At 40.2% G+C, this 19233-nt stretch overlaps 1 protein-coding gene across 6 annotated transcripts in view; it reads right to left on the minus strand.

The window, feature by feature from the left end:
- COL5A2 (collagen type V alpha 2 chain) overlaps nt 1-19233 on the minus strand; it is a 161874-nt gene that overhangs the window by 38097 nt on the left and 104544 nt on the right. For all 6 annotated transcript variants that reach the window (XM_066189560.1, XM_066189558.1, XM_066189557.1 and 3 more), the window contains 7 exons: nt 10537-10761; nt 9075-9088; nt 7727-7759; nt 7086-7118; nt 5934-5987; nt 2221-2331; nt 452-529 (listed from right to left, as the gene is read on the minus strand). In XM_066189560.1, coding sequence (XP_066045657.1) covers nt 452-529; nt 2221-2331; nt 5934-5987; nt 7086-7118; nt 7727-7759; nt 9075-9088; nt 10537-10720 — 507 coding nt within the window. In that variant the 5' untranslated portion in view covers nt 10721-10761. The remainder of the gene's footprint in view (nt 1-451; nt 530-2220; nt 2332-5933; nt 5988-7085; nt 7119-7726; nt 7760-9074; nt 9089-10536; nt 10762-19233) is intronic.

Below are 19233 nucleotides of genomic sequence, written 5' to 3' on the forward strand. Positions count from 1 at the left end.
GCCAGTGAAAAAACTGGGCCCACTGGAGAACCAGGAAGTCTGTCTTGAAATGACAAAGCACAGATTTGAGTTAATAGCTGGTTTAGGAAGCAATTTTTTTTAAAATTACTACTAAAAAATCCCTGATTTGATGTCAAAAGAAGATATAGATTTGTTTATTCTGCTTTGTGTTACACCTGACAACTTTCAGTCACTCAGTGACTCAAGAGGAGCTGGTTTTTTCTCCTGTACCTTACTGTTAGTAGATGAGAGACAAATAGAGGTGGGAGAAGCAACTGTCATTTAACAGAAAAACATTTCCCCCACGTACTGTGCAAAACTCCACTGGAATATACTGTACATCCAGGTTCTAGAGGCACAGGAAGCTGTAGAGGATGAATTCCCTTTTTGGTTTTTGGACACACACTCGTCTTCCAGCCTCTCTTACAGAACAGGGCTAATGTGGTCTTACCACTGCACCAGGCATCAGTCCCATCTGACTACCAAGTCCAGACTTCTCATCCAGTCCTGCCATCTGCGCTGAAAAGGGCTGGAAAAATAAGATGGGTGATTTTAGCTGTAAGTCATTGTGATGGCTTGTTAGGCAAAATTCCATGCAATCACACCTTCATTGTTTACCTTGCTTTTGCAGCGCTGACAGCTAAACTCTTGGTTTAACCACTCAAACAAAATTTGTCTTTCCTGTAATTTTGAGGTGTTTAAAGCTTCAAAGACCACATGAATACATTATATGCTCACTATTCTATTTCCACTTTAATAATAAACAAGTGTAAAATGACCTAAAAAGAAGAAAGCCTCCCACTAAATTAATCAGGCTTTTTCATGACCTACAAATCTAAATCAAACCTGCCATATTTCTTCATGTCCTCTAAGGCTTTTTTTTTTTTTTTCACTTACCATGCTTCAAGCTCAGAAATATCTTAAGATAAATGGAAATGTAGCTGATTTCATGATGACAAATTAGAATTCTTAAATATCTTGCCCTTATCCAGCAAAGCTGAAAGCCACTGCTGTTCCTATCAGTTCACAGAGACCAATGAGCTACAGAAGGAAGAAACTTCAGTGCCTTCCCTCTTATGCAAGCCCATAGTTGAAATCCACAGTGTTACTTTGCTTAATTCAGAGCCAGAGCCTCATTCGTGGTAGGCCAGAGCTTAAAGGGGCTGGGAACAAGCAACAGCTCAAAAGTGGATTCAAATCTCCCAACATTTACAGTTAGTTCCTCATTAGATTGGTCCTCAAGCACATTTTCTAAAGGCTGGAGGCTGCCTGAGCTCAGAGACAGGAATACAAACAAAAAGTGTCTTAGATTTCCAGCCACAGCTTTCTTCCATATTTTCTGTGGAATTCTGTGTGGGATAACAGCCTAGCACCCATTCCGGTGCTTCTGTGATTCTAAGAGATTCCAATGTGCTGAAGATATTTACTTGGGCTGAGTTTGCTGGATTCAGAACTGTTGGGAAATGTGGTTAAGTCATGAAATGCTGCCCAAAGTTGCAAGCTACTGGCCTAAGATGAATATTGCAGATTTTTGTCACTATAACTATTGTTTTCAGTAACATCTCAGGAACAATGGAATGAGAAATCAAAACAGGTGTCAAAACAGCAATAAATGTGTAACTGAATAGACTTGACAAATTCAAATATGTATTTAATTATCAACCATGATTAGTACCCAATAGAAGGGGGAGGAGAAAAAGAAGCTTTGTAGAATACCTTGTCTGTATCTGTGGCTGGTTAGCATTGCTTTCACAAACAATTTCTTACTTAATCTTCTCAGTGTTGGTCTGAATAATTCCAGCAAGAAGTATAACCAACCACACTTTAGTTTCTCTCACTGCTTATTTATAATTCATCTATCTTAATTTTCACTTTTCTATATTCCTAATTTGGTGCAGTCATTTCTTCTGTACTGTTGCTCAGATCCCTTGGCTGGTGGAAGTAAAAGAATCTTTGTGGTGGTTCTAGGTTAGGGCAGTTTGGCTTTGCTAGATGCTAAAATCTGCTGTGAAAGGTGCATCCTCTCCCAGGTTTCTCACATTCAACTTGTACCAATTTTGGGCAGAATTTGCAGTGCCACTAGCTGCTGCCCCTTGTGACTGGGAGACAGGAAGTGTGGGCACAGTATTCCATGGTCACAGGAACAAAGGCGTCACCATTTATATCACATGGATCTGCTCCAATGCTCCACCTTCAGCTAGAGGCAAATGTAAAACTTACCCTGCTTATTCCATCTGGTCCTGGGTGAGTGGGATGCCCTGGAGGACCAGGGTCACCAGGCTGGCCAGGGATACCAGGTTCCCCATCAATCCCTTGAGGACCACGAGGACCCTACAAAGACAATCAAGAATGCCAGCAGTGTGCAAAGGTATTCCCTGAAATCATTGTAACTGGCAAACATCTGCCTCTTTGGGATAAATTTGTATTTCTACAGAAAGTCCTACGAACAAAGAACATCTCTAAAGCTCTGTTCCCACTTTCAGATCAGAAGCACTGACTGAAATTAATCATGAATCCAACACTTAGGTAAACTGCAGTAATTTCTAGCACTGGCTTTTTTAGAAACTCAGGCTTCCTGCCATTCCATACTAGGGTATGTTATTCCTGAAAAACTCTTTGGCTTTGCATGCCATATAGAACAAACTTAATTCACTCCGAAAATGCGTACAGCTCAGATAAATGTAAATATACGCAGAGGCTGAGGAAAGTCCAGAGTAATGCTGTATTTTCACAGCCTGCTTAACATCATGAATGGTTTACCCAGTTCATACCATTGTTGAATTCTCAACAAATTATAATGCCAGAAACACGGGGAAACTTGGTGTTGAGGTCACCTCCAGTAGATATTTACAGAACAGGTTAGAGCCCATCCTGTGGCTCTCATTTTAATGTGGCTCCCACTTTTAATTCCTAAACTGCATTCAACTTCACTCAGAGAAGAACTAAAATTAAATATGGAGGCAGCTAATAACACTTAAGTGGAACAAAAGGAGTAGTAATGGGGCCAATACAGATGCTTCAATCATAAATAGAGACTTTAAAGTGCTTGTTACTACTTTTTTCATTAGAATAAAATGCTTGACCAAGGCAAGGAAAAGTTCTAGACTACGAAAAGAGCTCTTCTGTTTTAAGGATCCTTAAACATAAAATTTTAGAAGCCTGGCTCACTGAGTCATCTTTTCAAACACAATTAACAATCACTCAGATTGCTGGGATTTCCATGAGGTGAGGACTGTGTCTGCAACACATTTCAGTGGAATTTATGTTTGAAGTGGTATGGTTTAAACTAGTATGGCTCACAGAAGGAGCTCTGAACAGATGGTATTCTGAACAAATGAGAAGGTCTGTGCATGTTGGATGGAAGCAAAGTGTTTTAGCACAAAACATCATTCTTAAATATATCTATTATAAACACAAGTACACACTGCCAAACCTAGAAGTGCTTACTGTCCCAGGGAGGAAAAGAATGAGATACCTGATTTCTTTTTTCTCAAAACAAAAAGAAACAAAGCTAAGCATTAGAGGGGGAAATTAAAAAAAAAGAAAACCCAAAACAACCAAAAAAAACCCACACCATAGTTGCCAATAAAGAATTCAGCAACCCCGTAGGATTGTCAATTTTCAATACCCACACAAGACACCTTAACAAAATCTAATAGAGAAAAAGGCCTTTTAAAATTTCTTTTTATAAAAGAACCTACTTTTTAGTCATCAAAACTCAGGCTGCTTCAAGAGCAAAAATGCAACTGCATACCTCAAAACCAAAAAGTCATCAAAATGCCTGTTTGTATTTGTAGGTAGCAAGTAACTAGTGGTATATGGCTTGGTGGGTTTTAAATTAAATACTGACTAAATTTTATTTAATTTAGGGTATTTCTATTTTTATATGTATATTAAAAAGCCTATTTGTTTTCTTTCACCAGTTCAAGTTGGCAAGGTTTAAAACTTAACAGGTAAGTAAAGTTAAAGAAAAAATGAAAGAAAAAAGAAAGGAAAAATATTTCGCACAAATGCCACGAGGTGGCACCATTTAAATACACAATTTTCTCATTCTGGCCCACGGTTGCTGCAGGTCAGGAAATAATTAAAGGTTTTGCTTGTAATAAAATAAAAGGAAAAAGCAGCTCATGGTAGGACACTCCCAGACTTCTATCTACTTCAACTGCTACTGCAAGTAAAATTGAGTGTAAATCCACATGGAAAGAAAAACATGTGAATGGTTCTGAGGATGTCCAAGTTTATTTTCTGTCTTCAAAAGACCATTTGTTAACAGCTACAATGTCATCATGCTCCAAACTCCCCCTCCCTAGATGCATTCTGAAAATGCAGCCATACCATTCTCTAGCTGTCTCTCACTGTTACACTAACATAGAATATGGTGTAAGAAATATGCTAATATTCCTGAATTCATTTTACTCCCAAGGGTCTGGCTTTTGTAAAAGGTGGAGATCCACAGCAAGGCTGAGCTCTTTCTGCCCACTAGTCAGGAGGAGCCTGACTTTAAAGAACAACAAAAAACAATCTGAAGAACTAAATAAACAGCTTGGAAATGTACTCAGTGCACTAGTAACATCCCCAGTCAGTAACGTATTTAACCAGATTAATTTTACAAAGGCAGTCTGTACAGGTTATCTGCTCCATGAGGGGTTTTTTCCCATAATATAAGCTGCAGGTGTGAGCAAATATTTCTTTTCCAGAAGTAAAAATAAACCCCCTGCACTAGCAGTCACTGTGTCTTAGAGAAATCTTGGTCTCAGACCCACACTCTGGCATACACATAGCTCATCAGAATCTCTGATGGAACATTTGCAAAGGAGCTGACTGCTTCTCAGTCCTTTTTTATTCCTTGAAAGCAGAATAATAACCTGTGTCAAAAGGACTCAAAGCCATTTACAGCCTTTTGGGATTTTAGGTGCTTGTGGCCACCACTCTGTAGGACACAAGGGATGCATGGCAGGGAATCAGAATTTATTTAGCAATACTGCACACATTAGGAAAGCACTTCAGACACAGGCTCATTCAGAAAACACAAGTCAAGACTTCTCTGTGCACCCCAAGACTGCACAACTATTCCCAGATTCTATTAAGCATTTTGATTCTCACTCTTCTGACACACGTCTTCTGGGGATCTGAAGAGCTGCAGTGGCTTGGGAAGCACCGCAAAGAGGCTACACAATTCCTGCACTGCTTTAACAATGTCATCACCAGCTACAGACAACAGGCACACACTGGAAACAGGGCAACGGAGTCTGGTTTAGGCCTATGCCTAACCTCAGTATTGGCTTGCTCTCCCCCTGAGGGATAGGAAAATATCCACGTTGAAATTACAATGATTCAACTCTCAAATCTGCTTTTAGCAGCTTCTGCTCTTCGACCTAGCTTTTTCAAAAGCAACATGTCATCTGGGGTATTTTCAAGCACTCCTTTTTGGCCTTTCTGTGGTTCTCCACATGCAGACACCGAAATTCCCTTATGAAGTCTTTATTTCCACTGAGCAATCCTGGTTACATTATTCACCAGCATACCAACAAATGTAGTCACATATTAACTCCTGCTAACTTCTGAGCTTTGTCTTTTCTGCAGAGCTCTGAGCCGCACAGCTCACATGGCTTCTGCTGCACAGCAGTCATCAGCAAGCAGCCATCGAGCTCTAATCAAGGGAACGTGATGTTCCAGTTCTCTCTGAGAATGTTTGTTGGGAAAGTATGGCTTTTGTGGAATTACTGCTAAAACCTCTGTCCATTTCCCAAAATATTCAGGTTTCAGTCTACCCCGACAAGGATGAAATAGAAATGTTTTCCTGCATGTTACCTGATTCCTGGAAAATACGAGGACAGTTTTGGTAACTCTAGAAGACATAGAGACAGTTTAAAGCCATTTAATCTTTTGAGGTTGCTTCAGGTACTTTATTTCTGAGATACTTAATAACTTACAGGTCTTCCCTTTGGTCCTCGTTCTCCTCGTGGACCTTGTGAGCCTGGAGGTCCCTAAAAGAAAGACCAGAAATATTAAGCCTCTTCTAAACTACCTAATGATTAATAACGCTCTGCAAATATGAAATCCAATGCTTATTTGAAAATTAATTTGTGGGGTTTCTTCTACATCATCAAGAAAACAGCTATAATCACCAAGGATTCAATATTTCTTCTCAACTGTACGTTGTCTGAAGAGAGTAGAACCACGATGCAGAGATCTACAAAAATGTTCTCACGTCTCATGTGCTCCACAGGTTAATCCAGCAAAGATTTTCTGAATGCTGGAGGCTCTTCATGCAGAGTACAGATTTGAGACACCCCTCCTGCTAGTCGAGGACTGCTCTGTGCTCAGCCACAGCACGCAGCATCCTGCAGCTCCTCCTTCTCTGCTTGCCCCTGCTGGAGAGGCATTCCCCACTATCCACCTGGAACTAAGGGCCTCAGATGTCCATGTGCTACAAGCACACATCCATCTGATGCCTCAAGTTTTAGCTGTCATGTTGTTCAGACTCTGTGCTGCCTAGGGATGTAGATCTGAGCCTCATATTAAGTGTTAGTAAGCTCTCTTGACAGAGTAGGTAGACAAAACAAATCCTTTTCCTGATGAAGACCAAGGAAAATGAGTACAAGTTTCAGGCCCAAAAGCATGAACAATGGATTAAAGAAAGAGAACAAGCAGGATGATACTTCACAACCCAAAGCTGCAATTGGACAATTAAACCCCAAGATGCAAATGGATCAAAACTTATAAAAGTGTGAGACTCATGAGCAGTGGTCCGTTTTGTGACAATGCTAAGTCCACCTTGGGGGTAGCCCTGATCAGGCTCTTGTCCTGCCCAAGATGTATCCTTTCAGGCCTTTCAATAAATATCTACTTTATTCTGTGTCCAGTCTCTGTTTCAGGCCAGCCTTCCCAAGGCATCACATCCACTCCGGGCATGGGCTGACCTGACAATCATCTTCTCGCCTCTCCACAGCCAGTGGCTCTGCAGATAATACTCACTGAGGCGTGGAAGAATCCTCCTTCACATCACCCTCACAACACAAACCAGACATGGCAGAAAGTGGCAGGTGCCTCATCAGAGAAGCAGAAGATCAAAAAGTACTCACGGCTGGTCCCGGGCGGCCTCGTATGCCTGAAACCTAGAGCAGGGAATAGAAATTAAAGTCACCACACGTCATGGCTGCATTTGTCGTGACTGCCCTACAGAAAATCAGTTATTGAAAACCAAATGGCAAGGCAGGACATTAAAGTACCAAGCTGGTTAAGAGGCTTTTCAGGGAAAGGGGGAAAAAACGTAGTAAATATCATTTCCACAGGTTATCTTTTTCCACTTTGGAGTCTTTATCAGCAAAGTAAGCAAAATCTTAGAAGTATCACTGCTCCTCTAAAAAAGGTTAAATAAGCGAATTACAATGATTTAGGCTCAGCTTATTATTTAAATCTGTTTGTCTTCACACTAGAAAGGAATAAATAGATAATGGCATTTTATTTCACCCCTGTCTAGATACTAATTTACTGTTACACTTCTACAAAAATCTAACCATAAAAATAAAGATTATGGCAGAAGAACTAACAACTAACAGGAATTTCTGATGTTACATATGTGAAACAGCATACTTAATTCTACTCCTTTCATTCCTAGGCTATACAGTTTTGTTGTATTTACTTCAGTACTGCAATTCTGCTTTAAAGCATTAATATATGCACTTCTAGGGTGTGCTGTTGAATGAAGAAAATATTGACTTACAGGTGGCACTATTCCAGGTTCTCCTTTTTGTCCCTGTAGGAAAGAGATTCGAAAACATCAGATGCCAGAAAAGAAGCGCAAATACAATTAACAGTACCAGTTTCACCAATACCATCCCTGTGACTGTGATAAAAAGTAAGGCTTCCTTTAAAATATGACAAGACTAAATTAAATTATCTGTGACAAATAATCCATATTATTTTAATGACCATGGACACTGATTAAATAAAGGCCATAAATTAACATTATCCTCTAGGTGCATAACATACTGTCAGAAAGAAGAATTAAATTTAAAAAAAAAAATGAAACTTTTCTGTCAGAACTGCTAGAAAGTGCTAGAAAATACGTTGGAGTTCTGTTGTTGGATGATTTGATTCATGTGAAATACAGAGCCTAGAGCAGCATTTAGATTCCATTTCTTCAAGATACTGAATCAAAATATGTATCATCAAATCCATGGATATAGAAATCCATCTGCAGCCTAGGGACAGAAGACAATGATATTGCAAAGCTTCCGAGTGAAGGACAACAGCAACTGACAATTGATTTTCCTTTGAGCTGAATGTGTTGACAATGATTACCTGTTACATCAAATAACTGGGTTTAGACCTATCAGTGGTAACTGGTTTTTTAAGAAAAAAAAAAAGAGGACTTTGTAAAGATAAAAAATTTCCTGCCTTGCTTATCAAATAATAAATAATAACGTGGGCACAGTCCATTTATTTCCATAAACTGCGTCTGTATAGAGAGTGCTCAGTTTTTGTGAGTGCACGTACTTGATCATCTGAAAGTTATTTCAATTATTTCTTGCAGTTGCTTACTATCTGAGAAGCCTATTTATGGGAATGCCTTTTAATTTCTTCTGCAAGAACAGGTCTTCCCTTTGTTTACTTGCGCACAATGAGAGAAGCTGCCCACAGAACCATGGCTCTGGGCAAGGACACACGATTCCAGTGCTACCTCCTGCCCACTGGGCCGCTCAGCCTCAGCACAAAAACCAGCTGCAAGCTTCAACAGTTCAGCATCTACTGACAGAATGGTCCCTTCCCTCAGCCTGTGGCACTGCTAGAGATGACACAACCAAACTACTCCAGCTGGAATTCCTTTGATGTAGACAGCAGGGATTTTCAGCCAGGGGATTCTCTATATTAAGATCAGGATTTCCGCCTGCATCTCAACTTTTTTTTTTTTTTCATGTGGACTGCAATCTCCCTAGCCACCAAGAAAGGAAAAGAACTACATGTTTTTAACAGAGATTATATGTATCTTTTGTGATATGCTTCAAGGAGATGCACGGGAGTCTTTTAACAGTAATAATACATTACAAAAATAGTAAAGGAAATCTTACCTTTCTTCCTCTACCTATGAGAAAGGACAAAAGAAGAAAAGAGAAGAAATTAGTGGTTTTACTCTGAGACAGAACACAGCAAGAGCTGAGTGAAGGTGTTGCAGCTAGAGCCATCCCTGACTCTGGATGCAGAGGGCATGGTGTATTGCCTACAGGGAGCTGGGGGAGTTCCGAGGGACACACATACTCCCTGGTTCAGGTGTGAGGAATCACAGCACTGTGCAAAAATGTCCTCTCATTCTCAGCCTTTTTCCTCATTGCACAGAATAACAAAAAACACTTTGGGAAAGCAGAGTATCTTGCAGGGCATTGTCAGATGCTGGCCTAATGATTGACAAGAAGTCAAGAGAAGCTTTGATACTGACTCCAACAATAACTATTGATGGATCCACAATGTATTACATGGCATTTTTCAGAAGACAGAGCTCACAGAAGGATTTCTTACCTTTTCTTTTTTTAGAAGGCACCTGCACTATTGTGGGTGTGCATTCAGAGCCACATAGCCACCCTCATGCCCACAAAAATCCCTCAGAAGAATATTTTATAAATAACTCAAATAACAGTAAGGAATTGGGAATATATCCATACATCTTTTATATTTGCTGGGTGTAGCCTGCTGGCGTTGGCCCAATGCCTCCCGAAACAGAGCAGGATGCACTATCTATTTATGAATGCTCACCACATCTTGCTCCACTGCTCAATTACACAAGTCCCTGCTCTGGTCTTTATCACTACTTTTTCCAATATTAAGCTGATCAACAGCAATTATATCTCCTGAAGAAATTATTTATTATACATTGAATGTAGCTCTAATAATTCAAAGTTCAGTATTATGTAGCTTTAATTGTAAGGTAAAAAAAATTCTTTTAGGAAAATTGAGGGGGGATTCCTTTATCCAAGTGTCTCCAGGAAGAACTGTACTGGAAAAGACATAATCTTTAATGTATATAACAGAAAAGATGCAAATAGGGAGTCAATAATACTCCGCACTTCTTTTTTATCTCACAAAAGGATCCATGCTTTCACTTTGGGGAAACATTTTACATTTACTCAGTTTATACTTACAGAGGGTCCCTGAATAGAGCATTTGAAAGAATGCAATTATTGTACATAGTTGTGTATCCAATATATGTTTATCTTAATATGTTTATTATATATACTTATCTTTCTGTTTCATACGAACCACAAAAAGGCCAGAATTCAACCTTCTCAAAACATCAAGACAGATTTTAGATCAACCTTTTTAGCTGTAAAGCCATTTGGGCTTATATGAAACTCACAGTGTAAAGCAAACTGGTTTGAGTCAGCTATGGGGCAACCCAACAGGGATGAAAACTGTCAACTATCTACTATTTTCAGACTTAAATTTTCACCATAAAAACAGCATTAGGAAATTCAATTATCACAAGCTTCCTAGTTCTTTGGGCTATCTCTCTCCTTTCAAACTAGAAAAGGCTCTTACCAATGGTGGGGTCAAAATCCCGCGTTGTGTGGGGACACACAGGACAGCACTCTCCCGGGGGCACCTGGGGGTTCTCACACTCCAGCTGATCCTGACACTGGATTTCATCACAAAGGATAGCTCCATTGTCACAGACACAGATTTGGCACGGGGAGGGCTTCCAAATATCCCTGTTCAGGTACATCTGTCCATTCTGAGTGCAGGCTATTTCTTCGCCATCTTCTCCTGGAACAAAGGAGAGAACATACAGCACGTTTTCCAACCATGAAATCAAAGGAACAGGACTAGACAAGTAAGGAACGCATCTGGAGATGAGAAATAGCATCATGTGCACAGAGAAAACAATGCACCAGCACAGCTGAAGCTGATGATAAATACTTTTAAGACAAGTGTCTTTCTTATTTTACCACCTTATTTCTTATCAGAAAGAAGTAAAATAGGGTCACCAGTTCCCCCACAGTAACAAAGAAACTTTGCCTCATGAGTTTTTGGATGTCCTTCTGCTCTGTGGGGTGTCACTTTGACCCTGAGGAGCTCCTGCCAACTCCCTGCTCTGTGTAAGAGCTGAGCACAGGGCATTGGAGAGCTCCGACTGGGGACAATTCTCTCTGGAACAGCACACACTGCCTGCTCCCTGCTGACTTACACAGCCACATGGGACAGGGTTCAACAGACACAGCAGCAGTTGGGGGAAAGAAAAAAGATAATCCCATTTATTGGGTGAACTTTATTTAGTGGTGTGGGGGAATACCAACACAGAGAAACAAATCTTATGAACAGGACAGCCAACCTCTGCCCAGAGGCAAGAGCAGCACCCACTGCAGTGGTACTTGGGCAGTGTCTCCAGCGGAGTGACAAGAGGGCCCTCACATGACTTACGTTCAGTTTTCATAATCCAGCTGGTTTTGGCCCCAGGTGATTAACCCAGCACACACACAATACTGCCATGGATACATCTGAACTACATTCAAAATATTGCATATTTTAACCATATATGAAAGACCATCCTGTGTCACTATATATACAGCAACAGTATGGACTGACTACATGCATACCTGCTCTCTATGTACTTATTCACACAATCATTCACATTTGTACTGTTTTACCCCTATTTAAATCTTGGCCTTTGTTTTCTTCCTACTTTGTAGCCAAACACACTAGATCTGTTTGGATTTCATTTTTTTTTAAATCGTGAGGTGAGTCTATCTCAGTATCTTCTCGTAAAATTAAAGCATGTCTGCGAAAGAGTTCAAAAAGCTAGTAAAGTAGAAAGTTTTGCTTGTGTATCCAACATTTCACAGAATGCCCTAGCAGCAAGAAAAGATTTTTTCATTTTGTCCTAATGAATATTTCATCCTCTAAAGGAGCAAGCAGCCGCAAAACCAAAGAACCATCCCCAGGCTGTCCCTAGACCATGTGTCACAACTTGCAAACCAAGAATTCCAGCGCCAAGACAGTGCCTGAGTCACACACAGCAAAGCTGTCATTCACAGTCCAAAAATTATTCTCCTGACCCCAGGATGCTGCAGAGAAGACTGATCTTACGTGGGTGGGAGCTCCATCTGACCACAGAAATCCTGCCTATCAAAAATATCTTTGAAATTGGACAATCCAGTTAAAACCACTACTGAAAATTCCCAAACAGGTCTAATTTCTAACTGATACAAGACTGGGAGTAGGGTCTATTATATACACTGGACACCCTAACCAAAGATCATAACCATTTGTTTAAGCAAACCTGTTACTAGTGTAAAAATTTCCAGCTCTAAGCACAAAGACAATTTCACTGTTCTATACATTTCTGTCCTAATTTAAACCAGATGTAAACAGAAAATTACGAAGTAATAAATATGAGCAGATTTGGAATTTCAGCTTTGTGCCTCATCTCAAGCCCAGTTATTCCATCAATGTCAAAGCCTGAAGAAAGGGAGCAGATGTGTCATTAACTGTTGCCTGCCATCACTAACAGCTTTCTAACACAAACTCAAATTGAAATTTTCACCAGGTCACCTCCTCTTCAACTGCTTTATCACACCAACAGACAGAATGACTCGAAGAGGTGCTGCAGAAGCTCGGGAGGAAATGTTTTCAGTGTGAAGTAAAGACATCGACCAAGTGTGCTGTACAGTCCATTTATGACACTGTGAGAATCATTTTCCAAACTGCAGATCGCATTTTGGAAACCACTCTTCTCCCTTCTCCCTTGTGAGCATGACATAATGCACTGTCTGACATATTTAGCCTTTTCCCCCCAGATGTCTGGCATATGGTCTATGTCTTCTTTAACATATCACCCACAGAACTCGTTGTGCTGTTCAAAAGAGCATCAGTTTGCAGAAATGAAATAAGTTATTGAGCCCAAAGTCAGCATTCTGTCATAACTTCAAATAAACCACATAGCAACTGCTTTGGCAAATCAGAGCTGAGCCAGATGGTGACTAGCTTCTGCCTGGGTCCTGCTCAGCAGCTGGGAAAGAGGCAGACAAAGGCAGGGCAAAAAGCACATAACAACTTCAGAAAGCTACTAAGAAGTCTGCTTCCCTATAGGATTGCAGATATGATGGTAATTAAAAACAAAACAACCCCCCCCAAAAAAAAAAATTTAAAAAAAAAAATAAAATAAAAAAAACTAAAAACCCACCAAAACAACAAAAACAAACCAAAACCAGAAGAAAAAAACCTACCACTTCATAATTTTGTTTGAAAACACAATGGTACATTTTTGATTACATTTGGTGCGCCTAGTTTTTGTTTCTGCTGTGACTGCATTACACTGAAAGAGTAACCTGGAAAGGGCAACTATTTCAAAGCCAGCTCATTTCACAAGAACATTCAGACATTCTATTTCCAGGCCTGAACGGCAGGTATGTAAATCCAGCTACACCCAGAACAGCAAAGGCTGCAAAGGAAATCATTCTACCATTTCCTCTCTGGCTTGGAAATTCACAGGTTTGTTATAATCACAGAAACCAAGTTACAAAATCTTTATATATGACATGTTCTTTCGACCACTACAGTTGTAACATAAGGTGTTGAGTGGCTTAAGAAGCAGCTTTGGAAATTTTTAATGAGGCAAAAGGATCTGTTAGGCCATTAACCAATTCCTTTCTAACCAACAAAAAAGTACAACTCTAGTTGGTGATGGACCTGACTAAAGAACTGACAGGATTCAAACCCGCTAAATTTCAAAGCAGTCTGCAAATATAAAAGGCAAAGTAGGAGAGACACCCAATGATACATTTAAGGACTCATTCATCCATGAGCTTACACAACAGCCAACCTTCAGAAAGAGGATTTCAGTGCAAAGTACAGTAAGTAAAATGCAATTTTTTTCTGCTATGTGTTGATGGTTGGAGTATGGTTTTACTTTAAAGAACTAATTTAGCAGCAGTCAAAGCGTCAGTTACAGCCAATTTACTGGAACCTCAGACTCAGAGACTACGCATCAGCAGCTTGGAAGTAAAATCACACCAGGCACTGACATACCCAGGCCCAGTTTGGTGTCACTACTGGGAGGGGAGGAAGGGACCAGAGGACCCAACATGTCATCCCAGGCACTAGATGGCTGTCAATGTCCATCAGTCATTACGAGCAAGTGTCAAAATTCATGCACAGACCAGGTGCGTAAGGCCTCATTTGCTTTGGGCTGCCTGTGCTGAGCTGGTTTTCTTCTCAAGTACATCTCTCTCAAGGTTAATTCTCAAGCCAACAGCAGGACAAGGCTTTTAAAAGACAACACATGAAATCACTTCAATTTTTCACCACATCATTTTGAAAGCAACACCCGGAAATTTACTGCTGCTTCATTTGCTGCCTTAAGTTACTTAGTTCACATTATTGTGCCCATATTGCTTTCGCTGATTCCTGGTTCACATCTTGCACATGGGGAAGGGGGAGGGAAAGGAAGGTGATGGCAGGTATATGAAGGACAGGAATGTATCTTTCAATGACCTACTTGAAGAAAATGAATGCCACAAGCACAACCTGCATACATGAGTGTTTTCTGCAGACATGAAAAACGCTGAGTCATAAATGAAATGACAAGGGAAAGAAAAGGATTTGGCATCAAAGCAGCTCCATTTCATGACATTTTTACTGGTCCTACCAAATGTGCTAATTAAAGGAGTCTAGAGGCTGACAGACCTACAGTGGTAGAGAACATAGTCTAACAAAAGCAAAAAAGATGATGACTGGTACTGAAAGCAGTCTGCCAGTTTTAGGCTTTCTTCTGCCAGGAGGGGCTTCTTGATGCATAGTGTAACCAAAGCCCAATTCTTTTGCATTGCTTAACATAAAAAGACGGGAACAGAAGGGGTACAGTTATTTAATGAAAAAGGGTTGGAAATAAAACAGCTTGCACAGGGGTCTTCTCATCCACTCTGTCATCCTCACGCTAGTTTGTGAAAAGTGTAGGGAAATATAAGGTTACACAGATACAGTGGTTTTAAAGTTTAAAAAGCTAGAAAATGAAAAGCTGAGTTTTGAGATATGAATTATAAAAGTTAATCCTGCTGACTCACAAAGCAGAGGTACAGAAGTAAATCAAAGTGAAAGATGATATGTGCTAAGAACCATTCTGCAGATGTACTGTTGTGCATGTGTACAGACTGCCAAGACAGGGACAAAAGAGCTTCGTGCTAATAATGTTTGACTGTCCGCCTGCTGCAACAATAATGTAGGGCTTGATCCAGATCCCATTAAATCAATAGGAAAAACCCTCTCATTTACTCCAACAAGAATCAGACTGCCTGTTTTGTTTATATTTTGGCAATTTTTTTTTGAGCAGTAATAAAGTATTATCTTTTATAGTACTAATACATATAATTTATAATACTAAAATATATAATATATAAAATTATTGTGACATGCGAATTGTAACGTAAACACCAATTATTCTGAAAATCAGATAGTTTCCAGGAGTGCTGACAAATACAAAATCTATTTTGCATTTGTTGCACAGGAACAATTTTTGTTAATAATAAATAACAGAGAGAATTCACGTAAGTACTTTACAGTTACATACATGAGGATGAACCTGGAATACTCTACTAATAAAGACTGAACTGATGCACAATTTTGGCAATTTTGTGCACCTTTTGGAAGAGAAGGGAGTTCCAAGTTATTGCCCCAAGTTACTCCCTTGTAAAAAAGTGGGTAAGAACAAATCCTTTCTACATACTTATGGGAATGTACACAGGCACAAATTTAAAAACGCAAACCTGTAGGAAACCAGATTTCATCAGAACTTTTCTGAGGAATAGGGTGGTGGGGTGGATTTAATTCATCCTCCAGAGTTCCTGTTTGAAAAAAAATCCTAGGGGATAATTTGCAAAGTTGACAATTAATAAGCCCTTTTAACGGCATTCCACAGAATAAAAGGTGTTGAATGCTTTAAAGTCCAAGTGAGTTTCAATGTGATTGAGAAGATCGACTCTCCAGACACGGAGCTGCAAAAGCCTTCAGAAGTGAATCCACCAACCAAGAAAACCCATCCCCCAAGCTCTGAACAGCAGTCCAAAAGCAGAAAACACCAGCAGAACAATATACCCTGACTTGGGAGAAGTAATAATCTCTCAGGTAAGGGGCTCTCTTAGTGTGACCTGGCAGCTGGGGTTTGTTTCTACTGGAAAATTGTGCCTAAATAAATAAATCTGTTTTCCACTCAGCACTGTGATTTCAATTTTGATTCAATGGGGGAAATTGAATAGGAAAACCTGTGCTTAGAATACAGTTAAAAACCTCCAAATTAATTGTAAATCAGTATCTGAAGTATGCAACTGCTTCTACACTTACTCAGATGGAATCAATACTACTCTACAGTTGGTTTGGTGGGCCCTATTTCCCCTTTTCCTCACAGGTTCATGAATATATGTCTCCATCAGGGCAAATAGAAGTTTTGCTTGCCTTTTTATGGATAAGTTTCATTTCCAACACAGAACAATCAAGAACAACGTTTTTATTACAAGATCCAACACACACTGCATACAAAGGCAGAAAATACTGGGATCCCTTCCAGTAAAAAAGCTTTCTCTTGCCATTCCCACAGCATTATCCAATGTTTATTACACTACTCAATTCCCTAAAAGCAAATCATGGTGTTGTATCTGCATCTTAACCTCACTCGTCCCGAGTTGCTGAACAAGACTCAACCCTTGTATACACTCCAGACAAGGCAGGAAAGCGTGCAGAAGCAACCTTGCTCAAAATTTAGTCAGACTGGTCCTTTCCTTTTGGTTATCCCAGTCTTGGACATGTCTATTTCAAAAGCACTCAGTCAAACTAACTCATTAGAGTTATCCCATGAACAAGGTTAGATGTAAACATGTTTAACTTTCTTTTTCTCTGTTTTCACTTCAGTTCACAAGCAGGCTGGCTGGACACATTGCTGGGTGCCTGCAGGAGAATAGGGTGAAGGAGGGAGCTCAAGAGCCTGATATGCCAGCAGTGCTTATACAGATACTCTCAGATGACCACATTCAAGCCTCCAGCATACAGTGGGAAATAAAATTACTTCCAAATGTCCATGGCTGTACAGAGACTGTCATGGGGAGGCATTCAGGGCACGCCTGAGAAAACACTATCGCAAATTTCAGCAGCTGGAGCAAATCAGTCAAAAGCTGAAGTTGGTAGCAGGGTCCCTGGTCTCTGCTGGAGCCCACATGGCCACAAACGCTCTGCTTGGACTTTGTCATGCAAGATAGTTCGTCAGTTCAGCCACTGCTGACTCAGTGCAGAAAAAGCCTAAACAAAGTGCTTATCATGGGCAATTATTATGTTTTATTATCTCAAAAGATGCTTGAGGCAACAGAGATCATTCAGTTTTATAAGCAAAATGTTGGAGCAAATTCTTGACTAAGGGATGACATTTTTAAGAGGAATCACTTCATTTGCATGGAGGCAGGCTGGTCCCAGAGAAACATCAGATTCTTTTGGTGGGGAGCTCACAGAGAACACACAGCAAACACATTTCAGGCAGTGGAGGCAGGGCCTGGGCTTGGCACTGCTGAACACATGCAAGTTCAGCAATGCAGGCATTGTCTTTAAAATTAAAACAAAACTAAACCTGCAATTAGCAAATTTCCTAAAATATAAGAGGTTGAAACATTCTGAAAGCAAACACACCCTGACAGTGGAAATTCTGCCCAACTTGCTGTAACTGGAAATTAAAGAAAATGTGATCAGGACATAATAAACTGTACATAATATTTCTAAACTTAAGACTAAAATAGTAAGATTACAGTAAAAATGTAATATTATTCTATGGTCTATTTTGGCTCCCTTTCTGGAATCCATAAATGTTTGATTTTGGTCTTTCCAAAAGCCAGACTTGGACTGCTGTGAATTAGTAAAAATAATGCATTTTGGCTGCGAAGAAAATTCTCCCAGCTACTTCCTGTGTCATTATCAGTGAAACGCAATTTCCACTCACAGCCCATTTGGAATCTTGCAGTGAATCTAGGGACAATTCACAAGAAACCACCCTGGCTGTCCAGCCAGCCAGAAACCTATGGCCCAAGGAACAAGCTGTGCAGGGTAAGATTGCACTGTGTCAGCCAGGTTCCGAAATAACCATTTCTTGATGTTCCCAGCACAGACCCCTGAGGAATGTCACCATGACCCAGCCATCAGCTGGACTCAGAATTGCCAATCATGACTCTGTGAACTCAATAGTCCCACCAGGTCTTAATTCACCTTGTTATCCACCCATTCAATCCCATGCCGAGTGCTTCCCCAATTTGTCTGTGGATGCTATGGGAGATGGTGTCAAAAGCGTAGCTGAATCAAAAGTAAACAGCAGCTTCACTTGTGCACCAAGCCAATCACCTCATAGAAAGCAATGAGATTTAACCAATTCAATGGAAAAGGGGAAATGTGTTAAACAAATAGCCGCTAACTCTGCTCTTCTCTGTACCCATCTATTTCGAATCTTAGAAGTTCCACTCTTCCACTTTCACATACGCTCCAATACTCAGAGTCTAACTGGTAAAAGAGCAATGCATTGCAAAATAACTGGTTTACTTTCCTTGTTTTGCAGGATTTAGCTCTTTTGAAGTCACACAAAATGCATATGGATGTCTTTTCTTATTGTATCTGAAAGAACCACTTGCTGCTGCCCAAACACCATCATTCTTTGAAGCCATACACATCAAAGTTCAATAGAAACCTATCATTACATGCTGCCTTCTCCACAAAGCTATTCTACATTGTGGTTTGCCAAGTGGACTCCTGTAATCCCCTAAATGCATCCTTGCTGGCTAATATCACCCTCCTTTTCAACTAAAAATAAAGATTTGTAATTAGCAAGAAAACTCAATTCCATGATTAAAAAATCCTTGCATTCCAACTGGCTCAGCATTTCAAACTGAAGTGAAAACTACCCAGTGTTTGGGTGGAGTAGGAAGGTATTGCTGGAAAGCTGTACTCATAATATGCTGTTTGTACAGCAAAGCCATTCATTTGCTGAAATTCTGGGCCTCTAAGAAATTAAAAAAGAAGAATGGCAAGCAAAAGATCTGCAGAAATTTCTGGAACAAAGCCTCTTGTTTCTTTTCCACCACCATTACCTTTACCACAGTTCAGACAGCCCAGTCAGCAACTTCTGGTTCCAAGCTGACATGGAACAGACTTTGGCAGCCCTCAGGGCACCATGGCTGCTTTCTGCACAGCATCAGGGAGGAAGGTCCTAAAGGAGCAGCC

Source organism: Chamaea fasciata, unplaced genomic scaffold (genome assembly GCF_029207755.1).
Source record: "Chamaea fasciata isolate MVZ Bird 193981 ecotype frontalis unplaced genomic scaffold, bChaFas1.0.hap1 SCAF_8, whole genome shotgun sequence".
Classification (NCBI taxonomy): Eukaryota; Metazoa; Chordata; class Aves; order Passeriformes; family Sylviidae; genus Chamaea; species Chamaea fasciata.